Source organism: Syngnathoides biaculeatus, chromosome 14 (assembly GCF_019802595.1).
Source record: "Syngnathoides biaculeatus isolate LvHL_M chromosome 14, ASM1980259v1, whole genome shotgun sequence".
NCBI lineage: Eukaryota > Metazoa > Chordata > Actinopteri > Syngnathiformes > Syngnathidae > Syngnathoides > Syngnathoides biaculeatus.
This window is the reverse complement of record NC_084653.1, coordinates 23,433,891-23,449,897: the sequence shown is the minus strand read 5'-3', so window position 1 is coordinate 23,449,897 and position 16,007 is coordinate 23,433,891. Positions and strand designations below refer to the sequence as shown.

General features: G+C 43.5%; 1 protein-coding gene across 1 annotated transcript; it reads right to left on the bottom strand.

Moving 5' to 3' along the window:
- Positions 1-781: 781 nt before the first annotated feature.
- On the bottom strand, positions 782-15,905 carry LOC133511812 (ras-related protein Rap-2a). Its single transcript, XM_061840768.1, has 2 exons — positions 14,856-15,905; positions 782-3,773 (listed from the first exon to the last, which is right to left on the bottom strand). The coding sequence occupies exons 1-2, from the start codon at positions 15,167-15,169 to the stop codon at positions 3,536-3,538; spliced, it is 552 nt and encodes a 183-aa protein (XP_061696752.1). The 5' UTR covers positions 15,170-15,905; the 3' UTR covers positions 782-3,535.
- Positions 15,906-16,007: the final 102 nt, after the last annotated feature.

Genomic DNA, 16,007 nt, shown 5'->3' with positions numbered 1-16,007 from the left:
AAACTGCTTTGGAACAGACCGGTGAGATTGCCCTCTAGTGGCCTGGCATGCATACGAAACCATTTTCAGTCACTGTTCCAGATGTCAGCTGTACCCACGTTTTGCTAAGATTACTAGAATGTTGTCATATCACAGAGGCGTATTGCTGCCACACCACAAACAAAAAAAGTCACTATCATGTTATAATGTGATATGTTTGATGTTATAATGTGGTTAATTTCACATTATAATGTGGTTAATTTCACATAATGTGAATCATTTCATGTTATAATGTGAAACGTTTCACGTTAGAATGTTAATTCATTTCATGTTATCGTGTGAAACTTCCACAGTATAAGATGATATGCTCTACTTTACAATGTGATTTGTTTCACGTTATAACGTAGAAACTAATAAATAAATACATTTCACCCCTCTTCATCCCGCCCTGCAGCTTTACCACACAAATAAATCGTTTAAAAAAAATCATACATTGTGATTTCTGGATTTTTCTTTTTAGATTATCTCTCTCACATTGGACATGCACCTACGATGAAAATTTTGCTCTGAATCTGGGCAACATCTAAAGTGATGTGAAAACTTCCATCTGCACATAAAAAAAATAAACATACAGTAATGCAATAATGTTGCAAATATTTGGCTTAAATTATCAGAATAAATTTACCATCGTCAAAATTTAGGATAAAGGAAAATGAGATGCATAGATGAGTGATAGTAACACGACACTGCACATAGATGTGTTCAAAGCCGCCGTGCGTTCACTTCCCAGCAGTTTAGCCCACAAAACACCCTCCGGTGTTGTCGAGCGGAGAAATTAGGAGACCAGACGGAATGAGGAAGCACCTGTGCAATGCAAGACAGATGAGCGCAACATCAAAAGTGTTGAGCGCGCAACCCCCCGTGACATTTTAAATCTTAACGCAAGACAATTCAACTATAAAACACTCCCTCGCACAAAAAGCTGTCAATCCAAGTGTTGAACACACTTTTATTACGCGGGTGTCGAATGTTAACAGAATCAGAGGAATATTTAAGAGTCAGTGGTCACATAAAAAAAATAAAATAACTTGGGTTACACAAGGAGGGAATTAAAAAAAAGGCTCCTTCCTGATGTAAATTAAAATTTTGCAAAGATCCAGAATCGAGACAGCGCCGGGATTCATACCTGTATTTGTTTGTCCATATATTATTTTCAAAAACAATGAGTCCTTTTTTTTTCTAGCCATGCATTCACTTTATAAGTCACGTCACCTGGAATTTTCAAAATAAAATCCCCGCCACTACCATTTGAGCTAGTCGAAGCGTCATCTTCGGTCCGATCGTCGGTGTTGGCATCTTGACTTTTGACGACCGAGCCGTCGCAAAATATTGTGCTGAATGTTCTGAACGCCCGTTTCCAAAAGCAATTCATTCTGAAAAATATCGCTTCCTGTTCTGAAGTTCTGTTAATAAATAGCGTGGATTGTTCCAAACTCATTTTTACAACCAATTTACAAAAAAACAGCACTACTCTGAACTCTTTGTTTTTTTTTTATGACCATTGATAGGAAATACTGATGCATGTTCTGAACTTTTTTTTAAACCAACCTCACTGAATGTTGTGGGATCCTTTTTCCATAACCATTTAATCATAAAACATATCATCGAATGTTCACTCCTGTTTTTTTTACAAATTAATTGAAAAATATTGAATGCCCACGACCAAATTATCAAAAAAATAGCACTGAGTGTTCTGAACTGGTTTCCGTGAATGCTCGAAAAATAATCTGTAAATGTTCTGAACTCCTATTTCCAGAATCAATAAAGAGGGGAAAAAATGCACAAACTTTTCTAAACTCCTGATTGCACAACCAGTTTTTCAAATAAAAAATTAGCACTGGATGTTCTGGACTCCCAATGGACCTTTCCGACCTGTCCATCACTCGTACAATAATAGCTAATCAGATAGGCGCATTGTCTTAGCGCGCCCCTGTCGCCATGTTGTCCTACAACCAATGCTGGCTGTCAGTAGTGTGCGCTTGGAATAGTTAATGTCACAAAGAAAATGGTCCTCAGATGCGCTTGGGGAACGTGCATATCTGATGAAAGATATCCTGCTAGGTTACAAGTGCCCCGCTCGATTCATTTTCCAAAGCCTAAAACACAGTTGGCGAAGTGTCTATGACGGATTAGCGGCTAGCGGAAGAGCGCACGTACAACTACGAGCCAAGTTGAATGAATACACCCACTCACTTCGAAAGACTACAATGATATTACTCGTCATCTTTCCAAGTAAAAAGTACTCACCCTGCGTTACATGCGCAGTACCATTCCACTATTTGATCCTGTTGGATTTCAATATGAAGTTTGTGAGGCGTCAAACTTTTTTGCATATCCCCAATGTTTCGCTGTCACTCTGACATTGCGTCCCACTCCGTGCAAAATCTTAATTCGTGTACATATCCTTGCGTGAAATAGTTGAGACCTCTCTGTAGAACTCTCTTGGACAAGTCTGACGCATTTGGCAAAAAAACATACCGCAATATTATCTGGAATATGCGATAATCGACTTCAAACATGTTCTGTTCAATCCCCATTTTGTAAGGTTGTGGGACATGGCTAAGGGGGCGGAGCTTAAGACCACCATCAATAAGGTCCATTGGGTTCCCAGCGGAGGTCTGCGTGAATCTTGGCCATCGTGTTCTTCTCTAAACAGAAAACTAGTTGAGAGTGGATCTACGCAACCAGCAACTAGATATAACTATACTAAGATATAACATAACTAGAAACCAGCATCTACGCTGGTTTCTATTTATGTAGTGCTCTACGTTTAGCCTCAATCGCTTCACAGACATAATTCTGAATGATTAATTCATTGATTATCCCTAGTTGAGATACCCGAACACTGACAGTCGTAATTTTACTAAGACTTCAATTTCAGACAATGACAATTTAAAAAAAAAAATGGAAAAAAAATAGTGGAGGATAATGCTGTTCACCTTTACTGTGTCAAAACAAGACTTTTTTTTCCCTCGTTTGAAAATGTTAGGGAAAAAAAAATACATCAAATGCCTTCAGGTCACTTCTTTGGTTCAGCCCTGCGATGAGTAGAAAAAAAAAAAACTCCCAAAAAAGCACCGCACAAAATGTACATACATCTAAAGCTTTGCTCATATTCGAAGCAAAGGGATACCCCGGTTATCGGTTAGTGTTGTTTTGCCGTCACAGTAAATGCACCATGAAAGTAAATTTTAAGATTATTCTTAAAAAAATGAAAAAAAAAAAAAAAAAAAAAAAAAGAAGGTCCCACGGTGTAATTCTTTGCTGATGATGAATGACTACAAAGGTGGACAGCAACATAAGGCGAGGGTATATTTTTTTTTTTTAAAGTTCTCAAAATCCTATCACATCGTGAATAATCTCACTTTTGATATTAGAGTTAAAATCCATCGTGTTGGATCGAATATCCGTGTGTGCGTGTGTGTGTGTATGAGAGCCGTGCCAAGTGTGTATCTGTGCGTCGCCGCCATGACCTCCAACCCCCCGGCCCGGACGGCTATTGTATATTGCAGGACGAGCAGCAGGGGTCGTCCTTGTCGGGCTGGGCGGCGTAGTCCATCTGCCGCACGATCTCGGCAAACAGTTCGTCCACCATGGTTTTGCTTTTGGCCGACGTCTCCATGAAGGGGCAGCCCCACTCCTCGGCCAGCGCCTGGCCCTCGCTGGACGACACCTCCCGCTCGCTCTCCAGGTCCACCTTGTTGCCCACCAGGATGACGGGGACCTTCTCGTACCTGAGAGACACACAAAAAGTGCTTTTCTGTATAAACAGCACGGCGTATGACACTGCAGCGAACAGTGCTAAGGCATAGCAACATGCTAACAATTGGTCACTCTAACTCCTTCACCAATAGAGCTCGTGCACCTACGTCATCAAATCACGTCACTGGCCGGAAGTGCCGGTCAAACAAAACCGTTCTTCAATGCTAAGTCGGTTGGAGACGACGTGAAAATACGTCTTATAGCACGACGCCCAGAGTTTTGTCCGATACCGTTAAACATTTCGAAGGTGATAATAAATGAAGGTACGTGGAAAAATGAGAGAGACTTAGCATAGAGGACCCATATTTAATGCCGAAGTCGATGTTTTCACCGGTAAGAAAGTGGACTGTTCACCCGCTTCTGCTTGTCTTGGACAACTAGATCTACACACGTATCTGGCGAGTAAGTTGTCGAGATTTACACGGAACAGAAACAAAGCATTCTCCAATGCTAAGTCTGTTGGAGATGACGCGAAAATACGTCTTATAGCACGACTTGTAGAGTTTTGGCCGATACCGCGAAAGATTTACAAGGTGAAAAGAAACTAACGTACGTGGAAAAAGTGAAACACACTTGGAATAGAGGACCCATATTTAATGCCAAAGTCGGATGTTTTTGCATTTTGCGAAATTGGAGTGTTAACCCGAAGCGGTAACGCTTGTCTTGGACAACTGGATCTACACACGGATCTGGTGAGTAAGTCGTCGAGATTTACATGGAAGACTTTGAAAGCGCAGAAACGTCTGGACGCATACAAATACTTCGTTCATGCATCTGTTCTCAATCGAGAATAAATCCCACATAGCGATGGAGCGACTCCGATTTTTTTCAATACAAATACCAATATTTAAATCAATGACCCCTGGTTTTACACAAACTCGCATTCATTAACTATGATTGGGAAAAAAAAAAAAAAGACAGCGAGTCGGCTCCTCCGTACCCGAAGCGTGTTGAGGCCACACGTTAAACTTTGGTAAACTTATCCATGACAGACGTTTCTTTTTTTAAATATGGATTGTTCTCAAGTGAATCCAATGCGTTTTAAAAAAATGAAAAAAAACCCACTAGGATTGGCTTCAGCCCCCGTACACGGAAGTGTGTTGCGGCCACATGTTAACCTATGTAAACCTCTCTGTGTTATTTTCTTTTTTTAAATAGGCATTGGACTCATTTGAGAACAATGCATATTAAAAAAAAAGTGTCGGGGAGAGGTTTTCCGAAGACTAATGTATGGCTGCAACACGCTTCCGTGCACGTTGGAGACGACTCCCTGTCATTTTTTTTTAAAAATGCATTGTTCTCAAATGAGCCAACTTGGCATTATGAATACTTCTTGGGAATTTGAGATTCTACCTGAAGTCAAGTGATCGCTACACAGTCGTGTGCATTTGGTTGGGCACCATCCATCACGTTTAATTGCCGAAATCCATCGATCTTTGCTGGTCATTTCAGCTGGTATTCCAAAGAAAGATCTTTGAATATCTGTCTGGTCTGTTGTGACAACCAACAGCACAACAAGTCTCGGATATTGTGTATTTTCTGCTCCGGTTCAATGTCCCCCACACTGTCGAGGAACTCTTTTTGACCTTCAATATGGCGAGGCGAAAATGGTGACGTCACGTGCACGAGCTCTATAAGTGGTTTACGTCAAATGTCGTCTGCTGTTTGGAAACATTGTGAATCCAAACAAAAACCTCACGTCTATTACATTGCAGCATGACACAAGTTTGGAGTATGTTTCTTCACGCATACCTGGTCCTAACTATTTCGCTAACAAAGTATATCAACAGTGAGCCGGGCAGCGACAATTTCACAGTCCCTGCATTTCTCAGACTCGCTGCAGATTTCGGTGAAAATGAACTTGCTCGGAGCAGAGAGTCAATTTCATTTTTATCCACTTATGAATTCATTATCCCAAGTGGACTTTAATCTTAACTGTCCTACTGACCGGCGTGAGTAGAAGACCATCTCACAGGATGGATCACATAATTAACCAAGAGGGCGACGCTTCCTTCTACAGCTCATCTTTCCGAACTGTTGCAATACACTTAATAAACTGAGGATGGACACATTTATTGATCAAATGATAGCTCGGAATTTTGGGTGGAACAGATCTGGATTCACGGCCGATTCAGATTCATCGGATGAAGGCTCCAGGTCACCCGCGACTGAAATGAGGAAAAGCGCTTAAAAAAAAAATGAGTGGACGGATGGCGATCATGTCTATCATGACACTGAAACACTCGTTAACTAACTGGAGAAATTATTTACTCCCACCACAGCTGAACCAGACAGAACTTCAGAGCATTCGTCAACTAGTTTTCATGACTGGCAGAAGAACCACCACCACTATCCTTCCTTGACAACCATGCCATGTTTTTGTGGTTCAGTAACAGTCATACAGTACAATAAACTAGATGCGGCGCCTCCGCAACCCCCGACACGGAGTCAATGTCGGTGGATGTGCATGCCTCAACCGCCCAATGCGCAGGTGTGAATCGCCAACTGTGGTTCTTTAGCGATGCTAAATTCTAGTTGGGTCCGACCCCGCCCTGCGGTGTGCGGCTGGCCTTTTACTACGCTAACACCAGACAAGTTTGATCATGAGAGATGCTCACTGAAAGCGCATTTGCATCGCGTTAATATGATCCTCCCACCTCACATCCAGTGTGAACTCACGATTCGATCTTTTCTGCTTTAAGCGGGCACGGTTCGACCCCACTGTGCAACTTCCTGGACATATTTTTCCCAAAAATGCCGATACATTTCCCACCTGTAACTTAAGTACCTTTGAATTTTGTGGTACCAACTGTACTCGCATTTTTCCCCTGAAAAGAATCGTGCCTTAAAATCCAAGAAACTGCGGGAGCTTGTCCTTCAATCAGGGTAAAAGTGCTCTTAAGGTGCACCCTGCTGTGCTTTTGGTCCGGCTCTCAAAATCATTCAAAAGCTGCTAAAAGAGCCCAGCGATGTCACATTACTGAACATTAATATCCATCACTGTATTTTCAAAAAGCTTGTTTCTTCTCTCTAATAGAGGCATTTATACAGCGTGTGGCTCACTGGGGCCACGTTGCTACACAAAGACATGTGGCATACAGGAGGAGGGGGGGTGCTATATATAGTCATAATAACAGAGGAGGAAACTTGTACTCCCAGGAGGTGTGAGACTGTGGCTGCCAAAGATACCGAAGCAAAAAAAAAAAAAATAAGTGTTGACCACCCTGTGTCTAGAGCAGGCAGTGTTACCAGGTACCACGTGTGGCCGTCTAGAAAGATTTGTCACAAAGAAGAGAAAATATGACGGAATACCAAAACGTTGGCTGCGCTAATGCAGTGACTCCGACATGGTAAACAACATGTCACGCTTTAGCCTTGAGCCGACGAGCCTCGGGGAGGCCGCGAGGGTTTTACTGTCGACTGGCCCATTCCCAGACACATCTCATCTATAATGCATGACGCATCAATTCGCGTTCAAGTCTTGCTGACGGATGTCGCAAGCCGCCGACGGGATCGAGACTCCCAATTTGGCCGGAACCGACAAAAAGGAGGCAAACATTCTGGGTTTCGTCTTCTTGACAATAGCTATATTAGGGAGAACTACAAGCGCCTTTCTCTCTCTTGGCACATCTTCTACTTGAGTTACACGAGTGGAGATCAGAGGTATGTCTTTCGTAAACAACTCAAGACAAGACCAAGGGTGGTGTTGGAAAACTGGGATTCTCCCGTGGCTTTGAAAAACTGACCTTCCCACTTCCTTTCATGCTTGATGCTACTAACAGATGATAGAGATTTGGTCCTGCAAAGACATCAGGGTTAACCAATGAGTAGTTTCCCTGATGCTTAACGGAGAACTCATCTTTGCACGATCCAAAGTATGGCGTGCTAACCGCCTGATGGAAACAATGTCACCGGGACTTACAGAACCCTGACCACAAAGTATAGTGCAGTAACAGGTTGGCTAGGCCTTCACATTTTTAGATAAACTTTAAAGGACCACTGTCATGAAATGGAGGATTTTCAGTATGTTATTAATGAAAAAATGGAAGCCGACATGGACCCATGCATTTTTTTCACTACAAAATATGATTTTGACTTAAACAGCTTTTTGTAACTCCTGCCATGAAAATCCTCTCGAGGGATTTGTTTTCGAGAAGAAGCAGGAAGTGATGAACATGGCAGGACCGTCCTTAGGTGGACTCGTTTGTTTCTATTAGTTTTACCTCCGGGGAGGTAGCTCGTTGTTCCTTCGTGTTAGCCAAAATGCCGGCTCGTTGCATTGCTGGACATTGCTTGAACACTCGGGAGGATGGATTTACCCTTCATAAGTTTGCAAAAGACCCGGTTCGTCGTGAAAACGGGTGCAAAGGACGGGAGCTTCGTAGGTTCCAAATGAGAGGTAGGTGTGTGTATATAGCTGCTAAAAAAAAAAAAAAATAATAGTTTGGGGCAGACCACGTAAGCAATCTCTCATAATGTGACAAAAGATCCACGTACGTATGACAGGGGTGCTAAATGTGTCGATGTGCGCATCGGACGGCTTCCGCGTTGGGCTCGCCGGCGAAGGGTGCCGTGACGGCTGCCACTCGGCCTTATCAATAAGGCCGAGCCGGCCGCCGGCCTTGTCGGCCAGGGTGGCTCGTCTCGGCGCCGGGCCGCGATGGCTAAAAGTGGATCAGACAGGGTGGCGGTTTGGCCGTGATCGCATATCATCTGAATATAGCGCGAAGCAATAGGGTAATATTGCTCGCTTCACTCGCTTTTGTGATGTTTTCTTCGAAAAGAGCTTCCGTGTCAGAAGGGGCGTGTCCTACAGTGGGGGCCACAGCGTATTTTCAATGATGAATGTCCGGTCACAGACAGGAGATGCAGCCAATATAGCGACCAAATGACACTTCCGCGACTTTGCCCATGGATGACGCGCTCTCCGCTCATATTTATTTTTTCGTGTAGACATTAAAGTGAATAATGTCATATGTATTTTTCATTTCATTATCTATTTTAGAATGTTTGTAGGGATGACACTTGACCTTTAAATAAACACTATTGGGATGCAACTCGACCTGTTTTGCATTTTTTCCAGAAACTTTAAAAGTCAGCAGCATGGTTAGCAAAGTCTTCAGCCCTTAAGTATTACATTTATAGTTAAAGGATGGGTGGATAGATAGATGGGGGGTTTTAAGGGTTTGTCATCATATTTTAGTACACCTCATAGCTCAATTGCTGTGCAAACATCAAGGTTTATCACTTCATCTGCGCGTGCTTCCCCATCACTTTCTGACCATGGTGGCCGTTATTTACATGCCCAGCGAAGCCACCAGTCAATGCTCGTCCCCGGCATGATAAGTGATGAGTTCCATGGCGCGCTCGCCCCGGTCCACAGCGTAATCATGTTCGCCCGTAGCCTCCGTTGACAGCCGCCGCTGTTGGACGCTGACAGAGCGACGCCCCTGACCTGAGCTAATGTAGCCGTGACGAGTCGCCGGTGTTTTAGCAGCGGATAGGTTGCAGAGACACATGGATTTTTTGTCACTTTTGTTTGTTGGGTAACTTCAATGCATATTCCATCACGTCTAGTCCCAATCTGTCCCTTGAATGGCTTGGTACTGTTTACCTCCTTTACATTCAAAAGGTAACCAAAATGCTTGATGCATGTGTCATTCAGAAGCTAATGCTAACAATAGTGTTAGCTCATGCTAATCTGTGTTAACCCTAGAGCTTTGCTTAACTTTCTATTTTGACATAAGAGAGAATCCCCATTTTATTTAAGCTTGCAGAATACGTTGTCACGCAGCATAGGAAGTCCTACAAGTGGTTTTCATACACATATTTAATGTAATCATGACCTCACCACAGTAATAGCGTATGCCAGTCAAGGGTTACGCGCTGTATGAATGAAACTGCCCTGTTGTGCTTCTGTGTATTTATTGAACGTGCCGGATCTTCTCCTAGCCTAGCTGCAAAGTCATGGACAGAGAAACTTGGTGCAGGGGTGGTATGTTGTAAATTAGTCACACTGTCACAATCCGTCAGAATCCAGCAAAATTTATTTAGAACGGCTCGCTAACAGACATATTTTAAGAAGTACTGGAGGCAGCTAACAAAAGATTCACTTTCAATAGTTGTGTAATTTCACACTTGGTGGGTAGGCAGGCAATCAAGAGGCCAAACGATTTTTATACAACCGATTAGGTCCAGTCATTTTTCTATAGTGCTTATCCATATCAGGGTTGCAGATGAGCTCGAGCCCATCCCATCTGACTTTGAGCAGGAGGAAGGGTACAGGAGGGATTGGTTGTCAGCCAATCGGAGGATACGTAGAAATAAACTCACACAATCTACAATTACGGACAATTTAGAGCATTCAAAGAACCAAACAAGCCAAAGTACCCAAGGAAAACCCACACAAACACAGGGACGGAATGCAAACTCCACACAGGAAATCCAGAGACGAGATTGAAGCCTTAAATTTTAGACCTGTAACATAGTGTAGGGTACGGTGCATCCACCAATTATGTCCCCTTTCAACTAACCTTTGTTCAGCATAAAGCTTTTTAAAGGCGCACCAAGTAACAGGACGAACCGCGGGTAGGAGTTGTAGGCGAAAATAAATTGGGGCTGCGAGATGAGAGAACAACACCAGACCCTCGCCGGCGCGCAGCACGAAATCACGCAGCGGCCGGCCTGCATCTGGAGTCCGAGTCCGCGTGTAATTGTGAACATAAAACGACTTCATTCACAGTTGCGCGAGAGCTACGAAGATGATGCTGCAAATTAAACCAACACACTGGAGGACTGAGTCAGTGATGTTTATGCTGTTTTGAATGGGTTTCCACACAATAGAGTTAGAAGACCTCCGGGTTAGCCCAGATGCAGAATTATTTCAGGACGCAGGGGAACTAAATGGAGTAATCACAAAAGCACACAAAGCTCTAATGACCTGTAAGAATGCGGACATTGTGATTTTCCACGACGAATAGATGCAGAATGCACCAGCTGAGGAGCGCGTTGTCCACTTGAGCGAATAAACACCTCTCCCCAAAACAGACGCCGCCTTCAAATAACCACCGAGAAGGAATGCGGTTGAATCGCTGCAAAAATGGGGAATGGACTCCAGATCAGAACCGGTTTAACCCATTCATTTACACATGCAACATTAACTGGACACCCTAAATTGCCCCGACGTGTGATTGTGAGTGTGGTTGTTTGTCTCGATGTAGCCTGCGATTGGCTGGCAACCACTTCAGGGTGTACCCCGCTTCCTGCCCGTTGACAGGTGGGATAAACTGCAGCACTCCCCGTGACCCTTGTGAGGATAAGCGGCTAAGAAAGTGGATGGATGGATATTTTCAGCTACAGGCAATTATTTGATCTGATCCATCTTCCATTTATTTTCTACACAGTATTTTATGCTGCGTATCCTAGTTAGGGTCACATCAACACACTACACAGTGGACTAGCGCCCCATTTCCACCGCATGTCACCTGGCTGCTGATACAGTTTCCAGTGGCAAAAGCAGGTACTGCTTCGAGTACCTGTAGAACTGAAGTGAACTGCTTGTTCCTCACTGGTTGAGCAGATTTGTTGGAGCAGAGACAGGGCAGGAAATGACAAAAATAAACAAATAAATAATGCAGTCTCTAATTTGCTTTTGTGACAAGTCTCTCAAAACTCAGACTACTCCACTCAAGGTTTAAGTAACGGTTAATTCTCCAATAGCTAGCTACACAAGCTAGCTAGTGACTTGTTAGCAAAAAAAATAAACAAATAATCCAGTCTCTAATTTGCTAATTTGCTTTTTCGACTAGGCTCTCAAAACACGGACTACTTCAGTCTAGGTTTAAGTAAGGTTTAATCCCCCAATAGCTAGCTGCACAAACTAGCTTGTGATTTGCGCAGAAGCTAGCTAGTGACTTGTGGAGCTAACTGGCTGCACAAGGTGGCTACTGACTTGTGCAGCTTGCTAGCTAACAAAAATAAACAAATAAATACTCCAGTCTCTAATATGCTAATTTATCTTTTTTGACTAGTCTCTGGAAAGGCGGACTACTCCAGTCAAGGTTTAAGTAAGGGTTAATCCCCAAATAGCTAGCTACACCAGCTAGCGAGTGACTTGTGCAGCTAGCTAGCTAAGAAAAATAAACAACCAAATAATCCTGTCTCTAATTTGGGAACTTGCTTTATGACTAGTCTCTCAAAAGGTGGACTACTCCAGTCAAGGTTTAAGTAAGGGTTAATCCCCCAATAGCTAGCTGCACAGGCTAGCTAGTGACTTGTGCACAAGGAACCAAGTGACTTGTGGAGCTAGCTAGCGGCACAAGTCAGCTCTGTAAAGCAATACATTACAAATTAGGGATGCGTATTTGAATTTGACAAGGTACAACGACCTGGATCTTAATAATTGGCCCTCTGGGGTACATTATTGTTGCGCAATCAATTTTTTTTTATAGGGCTGTTGATTGTCAGAATAAAAAAGTAAGATACTTTGCTCTTGTTCTGTTCTTTCCATTACTAACCAACGCCAGTGCAGTCGTAAAGTCATAAAGTACATATTTGTATGAAAAACACTTCTAGTTAATTGTGTGTCTGTAGTGCTGTGAACCAAGGATTGCCTATAATGAGCCTGATGGGGTACATTAGCATGGTTAAATCCATTTTTATATTGTTACCGACTGTCAAGAGTAAAAACACCAAGATTTTATTACTCATCAAGCACTCGTGCAACTTTTTGTCATAAAATCCTGTCCCATGTGTTCTATATCATTCGATTACAAATACAGTAAACGTCAATTTTAGAGGAGGAACTGCATTTCTTATTTGATTGTTGAACTCAAAAAGGAGGAAAGGCTGGTGTCGATTTTCAAACTAGATTCCATTTGTACATGGAACTAGAACAGTCATTGCCAAACAATGCGCTGTGGCAGATTATCCATTTTCACTTAAACGGTCCAACAACTATTATTTAAAATCTCCACGTGTCTTTTTTTTTTTTAAATCCAATTCTTGCAAGTAATATCAACCTTTTGTGTTCAACTAAACGGGTCCAGGTTTGAAACTGAAGCGATCCCCATTAGGTAAATATATGCGCAACATTTGCGCAATCGACGGATTATTGCAAGACGAGTCACTTTAAACTGCATACATTCCTTGAAGTCTTGATGCCCACAATCGTCATCGCACTGGACTCTTGCTCTATTAACCACTTTAAAATGCTCAAGGACTCTGCATCCTTTGCACAAATGACCTTTCCGACCTGTCAATCACTCGTACAATAATAGCCAATCAGATAGCCGCATTGTCTTGACACGTGACTTGACACGCCCCTGCCGCCATGTTCTCCCACAAGCAATGCTGGTTGTCAGTAGCGTGCGCTTGGAAAAGTTAATCTTACGAAGAAAATGCTCCTCAAATGGGCTCGGGGAACGTGCAATTCTGATGAAAGATATCCTGCTCGTTTACATCAGGCCCGCTTGATTCATTTTCCAAAGTCCAAAACACAGTTGACGGAGTGTCTCCGATGGATTAAGGCTTGTGGAACACCGCATGTACAACTAAATGTGAATATCAACAAACACAAGGCTGTATATTCGAGGGTAGGTGAGGGAGAAGTATCTTCTCTGAGTTTGATTGAATTATTAGCAGTGCTTTATACATTGCAGTACAACGACTTTCACTTTGTTAGCGTATTACTGACCTGCCAATTGAAGTGTGTAATGTTTTATGCCGAAGAGTCCGGTTAGGGATATGTAAATGCGCCACGTCATGCAAAAGAAATGTCTATTTGCCTATTTGTATCACATCAGACTTTTAAGACAGGGCACTGGGTTCGATTCCGAGCCACTTTTAAAAACAACAATGATATTACTCATGGTCTTTCCAAGTAAAAAGTACTCACCCTGCTTTCCATGCGCAGTACAATTCCAATAATTGATCCTGTTGGATTTCAAAATGAAGTTTCTAAGGCGTCAAACTTTTTTTTTTTTTTGCATCGATCGCCTACGTTTCGCTGTAACTCTGACATTGCGTCCTGCTCCGTCCAAAATCTTAATTCCGTGTACATATCCTCGCACGAAATAGTTGAGATCTATCTGTAGAACTCTCTTGGACAGGTTTGACGAATTTAGCAAAAAAACATACCGCAATATTATCTGGAATACGCGACTTCAAACATGTTCTGTTCATACGCCATTTTGGAAGCTTGTGGGACATGGCTAAAGGGGTGGAGCTTAAGGTGGCCAGTCAGAAAGGTCCATTGTGATGTGGTATCAGTTGTACTTTGACTTATGAGTGCCCTGATGTTTTCAATTTATGTTTTTTCCCCATGTATTGTGAGCTAAAATTCTAGTTAGTGTCAGCTACACCGTCACAAAAGCAAAAATATGTATTTTTTCGACTAAAAGCAAATACTGTCCAAGTACTCTCCTTGGCTGAGAGATGCAGTCACCCAAACAGTTTAGCATTTTTTTTTAAACAGGACAAGCACACAAATAGAAAATAAAAACACTTGCAAGGACCGACTTAAATTCCTGACGTCACTGACAAGGCCGCACCCCTTAAAGGCACACAACACACAAAAACCGCAGTACAGATAGCAAACTATTACAGCAAGTACTTAAGTAGGAGCTTGGTCAACTGGTAAACTTGTAAGTATCAGAGTATTTTTTTTTTTAAAGGGAGAGCATCTATAGAGTCAAATATGTAGTAAAATGGGTTCTAGAAAAGTAATTATCTGTACATTTATGGCTTGTGAAGTGGTGACAAACACAGCAACTTAGCACAATTCAAAATCAAAACACCTGTAGGCTATTTAACGTGAAACGATAGTAATTTTTGGATCAGACCTTGCGGTATATTAGGGTTTTAAACTATGAATACAGGAAAGCAAAGATTTTTAAAGCGGGAGGATCCATTATTTCCAAACCGTTGCTTTGATTAAAGGAGATTTATTACCTAAAAACAGAACCTTTAGGCCCAGTGCACTACTATTGCACCGTGATGGCCTGTTTGGGACATTTTGCGTGCATTTGAAAGATTGACATCAACACCCGACCCACCTTTTGACTCTTATGATCTGGTCTCGCATGGGCTTGATGTCCTGGAAGCTTTGCTGGTTGACCAAGCTGTAGACCAGGATGAAGCCCTGTCCGTTCTTGATGTACAGGTCCCGCATGGAGGCGAACTGCTCCGTCCCGGCGGTGTCGAGGATCTCCAGGACCGACGGCGACGAGTCCACCTCGATCTCCTTGCGGTAGAAGTCCTCTATGGTGGGGTCGTACTTCTCAATGAACGTCCCGGTGACGAACTGGACCGTGAGGGCGGACTTGCCGACCCCGCCACTGCCCAGGACCACCACTTTGTACTCGCGCATCGTTGGATTCACACCGAAACGCGGCTCCAAATCTCAACCTGGACCATTTTGGGTCGGTCGTTGACAATAATAACGCGCTCGGTCCGTGCTCACAGCACAAAGACCCGGCGCTCCGACACGGGCTTCATTGTGGAAATTCCTCCCCCCCCCAGTCAACCCGCCCCCCCCAAACAACGCAGGGCCACGCGGCGACGTCTACGCGACCGCCCGTGACGTGGGGAGTGACGGGACGAAAACGCTACTGATGTTCATATGCTTCATCTTAAGTCTTTGACACAAATTAAAACAAACTTGTTCCATAGAGATCCAAGGGGAGGGGGGAATGCCTGGATTTGCCACCCCCCCAAAAAAAAATTCGGAGGGGCGCACGCGCGCTTTGACACTCGAACCCGGAAATAGCCACGAACGCTACTTCGCTAATTCAACGACAGATAATTGTATAAGTAAAATTCTAACATTTCGGCCATGTCTTCGGCTCCAGTCTGTTCTCCAGTAGAATGAAAGTCGCCATAGTATCCTGCGGAGACCCACAACCGATGCGTGAGCGACCCCAAAACCATTGTCTCCTCCCGGCTGCCGTTGCGTAAATCCCGCCCACCTTGCTTCGCACCATTTGATTGACACGCCTCGCGGACCAATGGCGACCACCGCAGCAGCCCCGAGCTTGAATGGGGAGCGGAGAGCGGCGAGCCAATCAGATCGCACGCTTCCCGTTCCGGTCGGGCGTTTAAATAAATAAATAAATAAATACCCCATCATTCGGTTGCCCTGGTGACACCCGAGCGGAGAGTGACCAATCACGGAGGCGGCTCGGGAACACGTCCCCCCCCCCCAAAAA